The sequence below is a fragment of the Saccopteryx bilineata genome, chromosome X (genome assembly GCF_036850765.1).
Source record: "Saccopteryx bilineata isolate mSacBil1 chromosome X, mSacBil1_pri_phased_curated, whole genome shotgun sequence".
NCBI classification, from domain to species: Eukaryota; Metazoa; Chordata; class Mammalia; order Chiroptera; family Emballonuridae; genus Saccopteryx; species Saccopteryx bilineata.
The window spans coordinates 30,567,099-30,582,194 of NC_089502.1; the positions used below are offsets into that span (position 1 = coordinate 30,567,099).

A 15,096-nucleotide genomic window follows, 5' to 3' on the forward strand; every position below is an offset into this window, starting at 1 on the left:
CTGCCTACTTACTTGGAAAGCTATCGAGTTGCAGCTGCTGCTTCTCAGATGCCTACCTACAGAAACACAACTGGGAATGAGCAGAGGGTGGCCTGATCCCACGGCTCCGGTCCTCCATTCCTGGAATAGGGGTGTGGGTAGGGAGAAGTTGGCCTGGCAGGAAGTGACACCATCAAGGGCATTGGTTATCATTACTTGAGACTGTGCTTGACCTTATGCCTTGGCTTTCCATTATAATTATTCTTGAGCACTGGCAGTACACTGGGAAATATGCATGCTCTCACGGAAACTTCACAGCAACCCCTGAGGTGCCACAATTAAGTGCCAGAGCTGGGCCACACACCCAGAGTCTGAGGAGCCCTCATCTGGAGAGTGAGTGACCTGCATATACCGGGGAACCCAGGCATCTCCTCCAAGTCCCCTCCCCCTGGGTAGAGTCGGTACCTGGCTTAAAGGCTTTATTAGGCACCTCTGGATCTTGGGGTTCAACTTGACAATGTTTCCTTTTCTTTTCCTGGCATTTGCCAGTCTTGATGGAGGCAGTATTCCCCTTCTCCTCTTCTCTCTCTCGGTCTTTCATGTTGCCTTGTTGCCCATCCCCCCTTGCTTCTGCTGGGTTTTTCAGGCTGTTGTAGTCCCCGGTGGCTGCAGCTTCCTCTTGACTAGAACAATGTGGCAGCTCTGGATTTTCCTGGAGGAAGAAAGAGCCAAACATCAGAATCTACTAAGGACTAACACTGTTCTCTGGTGTTCCTACCACAGGGAACAAAGAGAGAACTGCACAACCCTGATCATTTAGTGGACACATAGCTTAACTTGGGGGGCAGTCTTAAGGCATGTTTCCCGCTTCTGTCTGCACAGAATCAGTGACAAAGGCATGCCCAGCTTGGGCAGAGTGGGTGGGGGCTTCCCTAGGAAAGCACAGAAAGGCTTGTGGGGAAAGATAATACCTGGGCAGTGATAAAGAGGGACAATGTAAGATGTGGCATCAACCCCCACTCTTATCCAGAGCATTCCTCAGTTACTACATGAGGGAAATCAAGGCACGCCATGAGGGTAAATCCTATCACTCAGTGCTTCCTCTCATTTGACCTGCCATTCTAGGCCAGCTGTAAGCCCCACAGCCCCGCCCCAGGTGTATCCATAGACCTGCAGAGCTACCTCTTGCTCCAGAGCTCTATGTTATACTGGACTGGTCAAATGAACCAAGGCCAAACTAATCTCTTTACTAGATTTTTGGGGGAAAGTCTGAAAAAGAGAAAATCATTTGGCAAAAATGATCAATAATGCTTCTAGCCTTCTAAAGAATGTTTGTCCAGGAGAGGGATATTTGAAAATGGATCCAGAAATAGATCCAATGACAAGGTGTTCATGCAGATTTACCTGGAGAACTCCTCTCTATTCTAAATCCCCAGTCTACAGGTCAAGGTGACCATGTTCTTGTTTCCCCTCCAAACCCTACCAAAGAATTGGCAGACAAATGAAAAAGGAAAGCCATACAATTGGGAGAAAACAATGAGGCGAGGAGAAAAAAAGATGTGGGTTTTCTCAGTATCTAACTTGGGGAGTTAGAGGTGTTCGTTTGTTTCCAGCACCATAACAACACTGTGTCCTCAACTTTCCATGAGCCCCAGGCATTGTCTACAGAGAAGTGCATTGCTTTGCAAAGCAAAGTTTGGGTAGAAACTCCAACCCAGTTCCCCAGCTAGCTTTCACTGGAAAGCCAGGAGTGTTCTTTTCTTCATTTTGAATTCAGCTGCAATTAGAAGTCACTCCAGGCACTTTGGTTCAGTGTTACTCTTCTCAATCATGTAAACATGATCTCAAACAATTATTGAAATGCGCTAGGGGTTCTCTGATTTCAGAAGATACTCTGAGCTCTGCCTTCACCCTCAAGTTTGGGGCTGGACACACCTGCATTTTATTCCTTCTCCTGAGTGGGGAGAGAAGCTGGAAAAATGTAAGGTTTCCACCTGCCAGAGAATCCAAGAGGCCAGGGACGCCCCAGGACTTACGTACAGGGAAGAACACAGGGCACAGATGGAGCGGGGACTACGGCCTCAAGCAGCCACATTAGTCAGCGCCAAACTCTGCCTTCCGGTTTGGACTTCTGAAGCCCAGCGGCTGCCCATTTGCCCTCTGCTGCGAAAGCCAGGGCCTGGAGCCCATCTCTCCATGGTTCTGTTCCCTTGTTTGCAAAGAAAGGCACAAATATCTGTCTTCCTTCCAGGAACGTAACCCTTCCCATATCGCTTCCCTCAGCCTCAAATACGTGCCAGAAGTCCACTTATGTGTAAGACATGGTGCAGGACTAGAAAATTACCTCCACTTGGGCATCAAATGGAGTTGTCTTTACGCACGAAATTGAGACGGTGCTCAAGAACTTGGAACAAACAAAAAGCAGGAAAGGAGGAGCTGTCAGGCCCTCTTCCCAGGCTCCACCCCTAGGCTGATAAAGCCACCTCATTGGATGGCTCCAGGGGAAGTGGGCCAATTCCTTTCTAGTTCTGTCAAATCTCTCTCAGCTGGATCTGGCCAAGAACTGAAAAATGAATGGAACAAATCATAAACCCTGGGACCACGCCCCAAATCCAGTTTTCTCTTTAAGAAATAATGTTCTAGCAAAGAACAAACCACTGGCAACTCCGTATCTTCTATCTCAGGAACTGAAGTGGGAGAGGTAGGGTGCACTCCCCAGGTTTACCCACAAAACAGCCAAACAAAGCGTCACAAACGAGCTTGGTGAGTTCCATTTTACCTGTGACAACTTTGGTAGATTATGGCTGGTGCCTTCAGTAGCCATTGACTCTACGTGTTCCTTTAATCTAGGGTGAGGTGCCAACAGCTTCAGGATATCGGGAGAATGTTCCTGAGAATCCCCCGGGACTGATGGTGAAAAGAGACTAAGGAGAAGCTGTGACATAAAACAGAAGACTTCACTACTTGAGTTTCTACAAGTGCTCAGGTGAAGGGGGGGGAGGAAGGGCAGGGGACAAAGTTTGCAAGGCAAAGCTCCAGGGAGGAAGCCTTGGGCCAGAGAGACCAAGGCGGACCACAGCAGGGAACCTTACTTCAACATGCATTAGAATCACCCAGGATCTTATTTAAAAATCCAGGTTCCTAGATCTCATGTCTGGCTCCCCAGGTCTGAAGTGTGGCCCAGGAATCCGCATTTTGAAAAGGTATCACAGATGCCTCTGTCACCCTAGTCAAACTTAAAAACTATCACTCCAGTGCTACCATTCCATAGAAATGTGTGCAGTAGGATTTAAAAACCTACCTAGGAGGAAAGAGATACAGAGGTGAGGGCAGAAGACAAACATCTGCTGGGGGACCTGGAGTCATGTCCATACCCCCCCCCAGTGGGCAGAAGTCTACAGTTATCTTCTAGGGTCCCATATTTCTGTCCTCTGCCTGCTCATTTTGTTCCCTCTTTCCCCAACCATCACTCTTGGATCTTTAATCCCTTCTACACTGAAGTGTTAGAATAAGCAGAAACCAACCTTCCTCCCTCTTTTCCCAACCTCTCCTCTCCCATTCTGACCTTCATTGTCCAGAGAAAGTCAAGTAATTTCAAGTACTAGTACTGACACAGATAGGTTTCAGTGTATGGCTGGTTCCCTCGCAATTGGACAAGCTGGTTGAATGGAAGATTCAGGAGGGACTGGTTGTCAATGATGGGTGTCCTAGTGCAGGCTGCACCATTGGCTGCCCACATTCATGCCTCAATTCACCCAGGCCAGCAGGGACTGTGAATACACGTGTGTGTATATTGTATGTAATATGTTACACGGGGCAGGTCACGTGGCTTTTTATAATTTTTTTTTATTTATTCATTTTTAGAGAGGAGAGAGAGAGGGCGAGAGAGAGACAGAGAGAGAGAGAGGGAGAGAAGGGGGGAGGAGCTGGAAGCATCAACTCCCATATGTGCCTTGACCAGGCAAGCCCAAGGTTTCGAACCGGCGACCTCAGCATTTCCAGGTCGACACTTTATCCACTGCGCCACCACAGGTCAGGCCACTTGGCTTTTAAAACATATTAAAGTGTTTACCAGTGAGAGGCCTCTGCACTGTTTGGAGATCCACTAAAGGATGCTCCACCCGCTTGCTCAGTCAGGGTACGCAGTCAAGAGAATCTGAAGGAAACTGACCAAACTCTCTGCAGTTTGATTTGTTCCCTTGCTGCCCTTCCCTCGCAGTTCATGATGTTCCTTCAGATGTCAGCACTTGCCTCATAGCCAAACCCTGCTCAGCCTTCAAGGCTCAGCTCCAGTGCTGCCTTCACCTACTACCGCAGCCTCCCTGAGGTCACCCGTCCTTTCATGTTCTCCACTGCATGATGAGATAACACCCTACAACAGTGGGCCTCAACCTTTTTTGGGCCACGGACCGGTTTAATGTCAGAAAATATTTTCACGGACCGGCCTTTAGGGTGGGACAGATAAATGCACAAAATAAAATTATGCAACCGGCGTAAAAAACTGTGGTATTTTCAAATATAATTGTCGAACTTACGAGACAAGTGTCAAGAGTGAGTCTTAGATGTAACAGAGGGAATCTGGTCATTTTTTAAAAATAAAACATCGTTCAAACTTAAATATAAATAAAACGGAAATAATGTAAGTTATTTATTCTTTCTCTGTGGACCAGTACCAAATGGCCCATGGACTGGTACCAGTCCGCAGCTCAAGGGTTGGGGACCACTGCCCTACACAACACAGTCTTGTGTTAGCCTCAAATTTTATCATAGATGTAAGCTTTTCTCTCTAACCAGATGGCCAGCTTCTGGAAGGCACATTACAGATGTCCAACAGATACTCATCACAGTGGATATAATTGAATTAAGACCCTTATCCATTCTAGGGCCCTGGGAGAGGCCTTGGGTTCAGGCCCAGAGTCCTCAGACAGATCCCTGTTTCCTTCTATTTCTGGGACACCCTCTTCCCAGAGCTAAGTTGGTAAACAGTGAAATGGGGAGTCAGTCAGTATGTAGGGTCATGAATGCCAGCTTTCACTTTGTGTGTGTGTGTGTGTGTGTGTGTGTGTGTGTGTAAGAGAGAGAGAGAGAGAGAGAGAGAGAGAGATGAGAAGCATCAGTTCTTCGTTGCGGCACCTTAGATGTTCATTGGTTGCTTTCTCATATATATACTTTGACCAGGGGTCTACAGCAGAGCGAGTTACCCTTTGCTCAAGCCAGCAACCTTGTGCTCAAGCCAGCAACCTTGGGCTTCGTGCCAGTGACCACTGGACTCAAGCCAGCGACCAGAGGGTCATGTCTATGACCCCTGTGCTCAAGCTGGTGAGCCTGCACTCAAGCTGGATGAGCCTGTGCTCAAACCGGTGACCTTGGGGTTTCAAACCTGGGTCCCTTGTGTCCCAGTCTGATGCTTTATCCACTGTGCCACTGCCTGGTCAGGAAATGGCAGCTTTCAAGGGCTCTCCTTTACCGAAGTCAAAATTTGCTCTCAGAAGCCCTCCTGAATGGCTCAACAACGCCAACCCATTTCTGAAGCCATCTCCCTCGCATTCTCCCCCAAACAGTGTGGTACCCTTCTGTGGCAGTCACACAGCATCCTAAAGTATGAAGATAAGAGGGTGGTGGGAGGGAGCAGAGGCAGAAAAGGGAAAATTGAAAGAAACAAGGCAGAAACAGCAGCAGCACTTTGCTTCTCTCCTTTACTTCCCAAGGTCTCATTCTAGGCCTTCCCAGTGACTTTGGAAAACAAAAGCTGGGCTCAACTGTCAATGAGAATAATCATTCCACATAAATGAAAATCAAATGCACTTCAGTATCAGCTTTAAAAAGGCCCAAATGGAGCCTGACCTGTGGTGGCATAGTGGATAAAGCATCAACCTGGGAACACTGAGATCGCTGGTTCAAAACCCTGCACTGTCTGGTCAAGGCACATATGGGAGTTGATGCTTCCTGCCCCTCCCCCCTTCTCTCTCTCTCCTCTCTAAAATGAATAAATAATAAATAAATAAATTTATTTTTTTTAAAAAAAGGCCCAAATGGGTCAGGGGGAGGGGCATCTGAGGTCTGAGAGTGTCTGAGGTAACTAATTTAATGCCAAGTGAACATGGACTATCTCTGTCAAATCTGAAAATGGCACAATCCAGTCACTCAGGACTGCCAAGGGCCCCCCGCATTTAAATGGCTGCCATACCCTTGTCACACTCAGTGGAAATTTGCCTCTAAATTCTTGCCCCAACCTGAGAATTTCCGAACATTCATTAGAAATGTGCTCATATTGTCTGGCATTTATATTGCATTGTGTAACACACGCAGGACTGTAAGGTCCTTGAGGACTGACACTGTGGCATATGCACAATGCCTTGCTCCATTTAGTTAGGCAGCTGCTACAGAAGCAGCTGGAAAGACAGGTCAACCCAACTGTTGACACCAGGGCCTCTCAAACCACCTGGAAAATGAGCAAACAGGAATGAAGAAATCATTCATCCTTGAACCTGACACCTGCCTCTGTTGGCCTTTACACACTCTATCCCCAAATTCAGTGTTATAACTCATATTGTCCATTCAAGTCCAGAACTGGACGGTCTTATTGCTACTTTCCACCAAGACCCAGCAATGAATACTAAGCGAGACTCCTGGCATGTCCTCCAAGGACAGCAAGATGGTGAAATGGCTAGAAGGCAAAATCTGAAAGTAGGTGGAGTGGAGTTTGAATGCTCTTCCACCAGTCACTAGCTGCATGACCTCTGGAAAGTCACTATGCCTCAGCATCCTCATTCGTCTCATCTGTAACACGGGGAATAACAATACCTAGCCCCATAGAAATACTGTGGGAATTAAATTATACCTTCCACAGAGAGCCTTAGCACAGTGCTTGGTACTTAGGAAATTCTTAGTAAATGTTAGCTATAATCATTATCCACACCAGGGGTCCCCAAACGTTTTACTCAGGCGACCAGTTTACTGTCCCTCAGACCGTTGGAGGGCCGCCACATTCAGTGCTCCTTTCACTGACCACCAATGAAAGAGGTGCCCTTTCCAGAAGTGGGGGGGGGGAGGCGGATAAATGCGGCCCACAGGCCGCAGTTTGGGGACGCCTGATCCATACCATGCACTACGTTTAGATTCATTAAGCAGAATCCCTCAAGCTCCGCTTCGCCTAGTTCATTGATTTTGCTAAGGATTCACTTCTAAAGCTTTCAAAAACAGTCCTGTCTCTTACTCCCTTTCTTAATCTGCTGCTCCGCCAAACCACACTGTAACAAAAGCACTTGGGGTGTGGTGGTAAGTTGAGGTGACCCCAAGGAGAGCAGAGACCACACTACTGACTGTTGGCACCCAACTTCAGACCAATTAACCAGACACACTGAGAGCACATTGCAGAAGAAGAAAGCTTGAGTCTTCATTAATACTCTCAGCATTTCATGCAGCTTTTTAAAATAACCACATTCCCCTGGGACTCAAGAGTTAGAATGACTGTTCAGATTATATTTTAATGGCCCCTGACTTACATTTGTGAGACAGTGTATGTGTTTTATTTCTAGCAAAAAAGCTGAGAGTTGGAGTTGTGCATATGGTGAGGGAGAGTGGGAACCAGCATCCTTTCTGAGGATCTGGCTTCCCTATTTGGCTGGTGAAGAAGTGATTCAGTCAAAACAAAGTTCTACAACTGCAAGCAGCCTCCCCCCACATCCTTGACCTCTTCTCAACAACCAGAATCTCCTCAGTGAGCCTCCATCCCTATGTTAATATGTTTAAATTAATTTGTCTTGTTTTTTTGTTTTGTTTGTTTGTTTGTTTTTGTGCCACTAACAACCCAGACCCTGAGTCAAAGAAGCAAGAAAATTCCTCACAGGTGCTTACAGAATGCAGCAACTGCTCAATCTGATTGTACACACCAAGAAGACAGTGATTCAAGGGGGTAATCAATTGGCACCTGTATCTCCCTTATGTAACCTCAACCCAGGGAGCCACCCACTCAAAACCTCAAATGCCCTGGAAGGCACTTCCCTCACTACCCCTTCTGGTGAAGACAGTGAGATGGGAGCCCATTGAGCAGCTGGACCTGATGGCATCTCAACTTACCCTTTGGGCTTCAGATCTTGCTCTTTTGTTCTTTCCATCCAGGGACACACAGTATAGAAACTCCCTTAGTGCTTCCTCCACCTTGCCTAGGGTGGCTAAGGCTTGTGCTTTCCTGAAGTGTGCCTGGAAGAAAACGTTAGCATTCAGCCCCACTCTTATTCACCTTCTTGACACTGCTCTTATTAACACTAGCTAAAGACTTAATGGGTAGTTACTAGTGTCTCAGGCATTTCAAAGTATTATCTTTTATACAGCCCTATAATGTAGGCAAGTGTTTTGAAACCCATTTTTTTTAAAAAGGACAGAACTAAGAGCCAGAAAAGTGACTTGCCCAAAGTAACACAGCTGATAAATTCTGGAATCAGGGTTGGAGTTTGGGACTAAGTGAAACCAAAGTCCAAATTCTTTACCACTGCGTAGTACTATCACCTTCACCCCACCCCCATCATTGTATTGGCGGGATCACCAAGTAGCAAGAACGTCCATTGGAACATACACTAACCAGCTTTCTGGACCCACCTAGATATGCCTTCCTACTAACTAGTCTGTCAAAGAGGCCTAGTCCACATTACTGGCTTAAGTGACCACCTATACTTACTGATTATTTTTCAGAAGACATCCAATGAAAGGGATAGACTTCTCCCAGACCATGACAGCAAAGCTAGAACTAGAACTGTGGTCTAGGACCCCCAGAAAGTTCTTCCCCACAAAGCAGATTGGCCTTCAGAGGGCCAACCAAGGGTGGAGACGTAAGCCTGTCCACTTACTTGTAGGGAATTAAAACCCCCGTTTAATATTTCCATCAACTCTTCCTTCACTGAGGAAGTCACTTTTTCTATTTCATCCAAAAGTGTCCACTGCTTACTCAGCCCTGTTTACCACTGCATTGTCAAGGCACCCACCCTTAGGCCCTAGGTTAAGGGTGGGAACAGAAAAGTTGCAAGAAAAGTCCTCTCACCCGGGGGAAGCTCCCTGACTGGCACTGCTACAAGGTCTGAAATGCTCCCACTGGAGCTCCTTTGGGTTAAGACATTGGTGACTTTTTAGTAAACTGTAAATTGTCCCTTGGAAAAGAGAACATAATAATCTGTCATCACCCCTGAAAAATCTTCCCATGAAAGAATATACAAAATTCACTTAGACAGCAGTGGTCCAGTACACAGGTCTACAAGGTTTTATCTGAAGTTCCCAAAACCAAAAATGTCTGATAATACGATATTTTCCTAAGCTTGATATTAAAAGTCACAAGGTGGCAAAACCTGACTTAAAATAATATAAAGTATAATATATCCTCCATCCCACTTAGTGTACATTTTCATGTAATATTCTGGAGAAATATGAGTGTGTTTGATTATAGAGACCTGTCTAAAACTCACTGAGAATGTTACTTCATATAAGGTCTTTCTGAAATTGGAAACACTCTGGATTCTGAACACATCAGGCAGGCACCATGAAATTAATAAAGGGGTCATGGCCCTGGACTTGGATAAGATGAGTGTCTGAAGAAGCCATCCTGGGGTTGTGTAGAGAGAGCACCACACCAGTACTCAAGTGTTATAGCTGACAAAATGACCCTTTGGCTATGCTCACCTGTGAGCCTCCCTGCGTCGCCTCTGTGGCAATTAGGACAGATAGCAATAGTTTCATTTTGCAAACAAGGACACTTGGGGTCCAGAAAGTGAAGCGACTTCCCCATGGTCACTTAGTTGGCAAGTAGTAGATCCCAAGCTCAAATCTAATCTTCTAAATCAAATATTGACATGTGGCTGAGGGCCAGACCTGAGGCCAGATACAGATACAAAAAGTGACACTTTGCATTCTGGCATCCCGAGAGATACTAACCTATCTTTCTCCCCACCCTTCCATGTGACCTAAATGTTTGTGGATATTGGCAGGCTGACCGGGTATATTAAGGACTCGACATGGCACAACCAGACAGCAGTACTTCTCTTACCCTCCTCTTTCTATTGCTCCTGGAACTTAATGGCGATAACGATGACAGCAAACACACAATGCTACTATGTGCCAGGCATTGTAAGCATCTTACATGTTTTAGCTGATGTAATCTCCACAACAAACTCTGTTAAGTAGGTGCTTTGAATATCCCCATTTTATAGATAAGAAGATGAGGCACAGACAGGCTAAGTACTTGCTCAAGATCGCACAGCTTATAAAAGTAGTAAAGCTGGGGCATAAACTCAGGCATTTAGGCTCCAAGTCCATGTCTGGAGTCACAGTCTGCTTCCACTTCCCTTGAAGACCCTAAATCAACCTTTGTCAAGGGACTCCCAGGTCCTTTGCAAAGCCTTCTGCTGGCTCTGCTTGACCGCTAGTGCCCTGACCCCCAGGGTGGCAGCCCTTCCTGCCAATTCCTATCCCTCCCATCCCACACTCACCTTAAAACCCATTGGACGGAGCTTACATGCTATTTCTGCATCATGCAGTGCATCTTCGTGAGACTCCAAGGTGAAGTAAATTTGAGATCGGTTGCTATAAAGCAAGTGGTCATTTGGAGCTGCCAAAAAGAGAGGGGGGAAAAAAAACCTCATTAGTGGCCCCCAGCCAAGATAGGTGTCTGAGGATGGATCTTGGGAAGACGATAAGTTTTCTGGGACTTTTCTACTGGGGATCCAAAAGGTTAAGCAATTTCTAGCTCTAATATTGTCCTGTCGACCCACACCCCCATCCCCAGCCACTCTGGATTTGAGATGAACCAGCTATAAAGAAGTAAGTTTTACCCCTTTTCTCAAGGAGTTCCTTAGAAGGCCTGTGGTGTCAGTGGTGCATCAGTGACTTTGACATAGAGAAAACCCTGCTTCATAGCTATGCGGGGTTAGCAACTGGCAGCTTGGCCACTGAGTGAGGTATCAACCACAAGGAAACAGGCCAGGGAACGGGCAGAGGGAGGTGGCCAGATGTGAACCCCATCCTGGCCACCAGAAAGACAAGTTCAAGTTAGTTTTCTGGTGGTAACAGCAACATCTCTGTCTAGAAACTCAGCACATCTGAAGTTTGTCCGAGAAAATGGAAATGTATTTGCAAGGCTCCATCTCCTCACTACAGATGGCCAAATGTGAATGAACTCAGACAGGGCTTCTGAGAATAAAGGGAGGCTGGCTCTCACTAACACTCTGAATCACTAGATGTCAAGGCTGGACAGGCCTTTAGAAATCACCTGGCTCTACAAACCCATTCTTCAAGTGAGGAGAATCAAGCCTACAGCGAAGAAGGCACCTGGTGATAGTTACACAGCTAGGGGGCCAGAGGCATTGCTAACTGGCCGTACTTCGAATCTGGGCTATGGAGACAGGTTTATTTTTTCTGAAGGGGGGTACGATATTTAAGATAATGAGAAGGAGAGCCTGGCCATCTTCCAGCACAAGGATACTCCTTGTTGGGGAAGCGCTTTTCCTCCTAGAAGGGTAAAGTGGTCTTGACATTTTCACTCTGACAATGAAAAAAAAAAAAAAAAGACCAGGGCAAAGTGCCCTCCCCATGGCTGAAATGAATGGAACTACGGACCTTCCCTCGGAGAACTGGACTTAAGTAGCTCCCACCTGTCTCCTTCCTGCTGTCCTGCTCTTCCCCAGGGACTGGGCTTCAGCTTCTGGTGAGGGAACAGGCTTTGTTTTTCTGTTTGTTTGGTTTGGGGATTTTATTCCCTTGAGGGTGTGCTGAGAGATTGCTTGGGTGCCCACTACTTGCTCTTAAGATATTAGCAGAGTTTACAGTCCTCTCTGTCCCTTCTTTTTGCAACATGTGCCAGCCCAAGGGCAGCTCACAGTGTGTTTGTGCAAGCAAAGTGTGTGTGTGTGTGTGTGTGTGTGTGTGTGTGGGCAGTCCCCATCTCCCTCAGATGCCAGTCTTGTCCAGTCAGCCCTAGTTCCTCTCCTTCCTCCTATACCTGTTGTCAGTGCTGGTGGAGGTTCAACACGTGGAGGCTCAAACCCACCCCCTCCTCTCCACCCATAGGAGTCCGGCTCAGCGCACCGTAGAATCACAGAGCCCTGTCTGCCAGCCCTGAGGCCTCCTCCCTCCACAGCGGGCAGCACGCTTCACCGAACACCGCGCCCACAGTCCTCCTACCTCCTGGCAGCCGGCCGAGCCAGGCAGCACTGGCCCGAGGCACAGCAGCCACTTCCTGGGCCCAGATGTTGGGAGAGGAGAGCTGCTGGAGCCTCTCCCCGTGGGAACTCTGGCGCCCTAGTCGGGCCTCAGGAGTGGGGTTGCCCACGTTGTCCTTGAACCCACAGATCCCACCCATCGGTCTATAGATAGCACGGGAAAGCGGGACAGAGACGTGTCCTCTTCGCAGCTGCCCCACAGCCCCAGGGATCCCTGAGCAGTCGTTGGGCCGGTTGCCTCCCCGGCTGGGGAGGTTAGGGTTCCAGGCGAGGGCACAGGCAATGGGCTGAAGCGGGGGACATCTATTTCGGCTGAGGACCGTGTGATAGGAAGCAGTGACAATGAGTCACAGGGCAGCGGGGCGCGATTGCTGCCCCCCCCCCCCGCGGGCTCACGGGACGGTTTCCGAGGCTAGCGTGGCCCACTTCGGTTACACAATCCCGCCCGCCCGCCTGCCCGCCCGCGCGAAGGAGGGGCCGCCCGGCCCGGGCCGCTCGCAGCCCTTATGCAACCAGTGCTCTCCTGACCCAATTCCACGCCGGACCCACCCCACCCGGAGCCGCGGCCCCAGAAGGGACACCTCCTCGCCCAGCGGCGCCGCGGGCCAGACGGGACAGCAGACGCAGGCGCCTAGCGAACACCTCGGGCTGGCGGGAACCCAACGGAACAGGCGAGAGGGTGGGAAGGGTGCGAAGTTCCCCTCCAGGCAGTGAAGGTGTAGGAAGGTGTAAGAGGGGGACCAGGCGTGCGGAGTCAGAGAGGAGGAGACACAGAGAAACAGTTGGTGACACCAAGCTACAAACAGAATGACAAAAGGCGAAAGACAGAGAAAAAGAGAGAAACAGTGTCACAAAGATGCAGAAACACAGAAGTTAACAGGAGAAACAGAAAAAGAGAAAGAGCAACAGAGACAAAGAGACAGGGAGACACAGAAAGAAAGAGAAGATGATAGGGACGGAGAAAAAGTCAGACCGAACTCCAGAAAGCCTCCCCCACTCCGGCCCGGTCCGTCCCACGATCCCCCTAGCGGCCCTCCGCGCCGGCCCTTCCCCGGACCCTGCGGGCTCAATGCGGGAGGCGCGGCGGGCTCACCCAGTCTAACCGCCTCGTTGTACTTGAGCAGCGCCGCCTCCACCTGGCGCTCGCGGTACAGCCGGTTGCCCTCGTGCCGGAGTTGCGACGCCCGTGCGGGACCCGGGAACAACTTGCCGAGGAGACCGCTGAGCACCACGTTGACCCGCAGCGGCGGCGACGCCTGCTGCCCGGCCCGCCGGGCTCCGCACGCCCGCCCGGTGGCCACCAGCAGCGCGGAGAGCTTGACCCCGCACAGCGCACAGCGCCGGTCGGCCGCCCGCCCGCGTTCCAGGCACAGTTTACAAAAGGTGTGGCCGCACGACAAGGACACGGGGTCTGAGAGAAATCCATGGCACTTCCGGCACTTGAAGCCGTCCCACACCTCGGCGGCCTCGGCGGCCCTGGCCGCCCCTGCCTCCGCCGCCGCCAGCACCGCGCCGCCCCCATCCGCGGGCGCCCGCGCCGGCGCCCCTCCTCGCGGGACGCTCTCGGCCAGGCAGCGCACCAGCTGCTCCAGCTGCTCGGCCACCAGCTGCTGCCGCTCCGACAGCTGTTTGTACACCTCGAGGGCCTCGCGGAGGCGCCCCCCGGACGCCAGGGCGTCGGCCTGCATGAGCAGGACTTTGCACTCCGGCGTCGAGGCCGTTGGGGACTGCTCCCGCTCCGGCTCCCGCGTCGGTGCGAGTGCGGGGCCTTCTGAAGCCGTCTCCGGGTGGGGGCCAGTGTCTACGCGGGTCACTGAGGCCGCCGGCCCCGCCAGCTCTAAGTTGTTGCTGCCGAGCTCGGCGGACAACCTCAGCATCTGTCCAGTCTGTAATGAATCCATAGAGGGGAGGACACTTGCGGGAAGGGGCGTCTAGGGGCTGGGGACCCGGAGCAGGGAGCGGCGGCGGGAGGAGAGTGGGGCTGCCGCCGCGGCCGCGCGGACACACGCCGGTCCCTGCCGCGCCTCCGCGAGCTCCATGCCCGCCACCCCGCGCCTCCTAATAACTGTCTTGTCTCAGCAAAGTGTTATATAAAACGGCACCACGTGACGCACCGTCACGCTGCTCATTGGCCAGCGGCGGGGAAATTGTTACAAAACCAGACAGTTTTGTAACAGTGTTCGCTTGCTTCTTTTGGCTTCGCTTTTCTTGGCTTCTTTTTGAGGTTGTTTGTGTTTACACTCCTTATTTGCCCCTGTAATGTGGTTCCTTTTCGGACGAGTGGGACTAGATAAAAAACAAAACAAAACAGTGTCTTCTTTCGGGCTCTTCTGTCTCCAAACCCTACTCCATTCCACTTCCAAACGGGCCAGCAAACAGGTCCGTCCCCTCTGCCAGCGTTCGCTAACGGACCTCTCCCCGTCCCCCCCCCCCCCAAGCCGGTACCTCGACGAGCACAGTCGGCCAGGTCTTTCAGGACGCCCAAGGCTCATCCCTCCGGGGGTGACCACTGCTGTAAGCTAAGGAGAGCACTTTGGGAGGGTCTCCAAGAAGCCCCCCACTCTGGTCCCAGTCTCTGCCCGCGAACCCTGGAAGCCCCGCCCCAGCTCCTCATACTTGGGGGCTCCGACCACCTTCCCCGGGGTGTTCTCCAAAAGTGGTAAATGCAGTTCTCCGAGGGCGCTTGGTCTAACGTTCTGGGAGCGACAAGGAGTAGTATCCCGGCGGGTGTAGAAGTGGGGCGGCGCGAGCTGAGCGGTAGGGGACGCGCTGAGAAGATGAGCCGGCCAGCTCCGGCCCGGGGGAGGCACCCCGTAAGCCCGGGTTTTCACCTCTCCCTCCCCCAACGCCGGAACCTGCGCTGGGACTGGCTACGCACTGCAGACACGCCCGGCCAGATGGTCGTGGCCACGAG

At 50.5% G+C, this 15,096-nt stretch overlaps 1 protein-coding gene across 1 annotated transcript in view; it reads right to left on the reverse strand.

Moving 5' to 3' along the window:
- The window catches only part of LONRF3 (LON peptidase N-terminal domain and ring finger 3), a 38,324-nt gene extending 23,901 nt beyond the window's left edge, over positions 1 to 14,423 (reverse strand). Inside the window, exons 1-4 of the mRNA XM_066248938.1 lie at positions 13,276 to 14,423; positions 10,455 to 10,573; positions 8,059 to 8,181; positions 445 to 691 (exon numbers count right to left, since the gene is read on the reverse strand). Coding sequence (XP_066105035.1) covers positions 445 to 691; positions 8,059 to 8,181; positions 10,455 to 10,573; positions 13,276 to 14,083 — 1,297 coding nt within the window. The 5' untranslated portion in view covers positions 14,084 to 14,423. The remainder of the gene's footprint in view (positions 1 to 444; positions 692 to 8,058; positions 8,182 to 10,454; positions 10,574 to 13,275) is intronic.
- Positions 14,424 to 15,096: the final 673 nt, after the last annotated feature.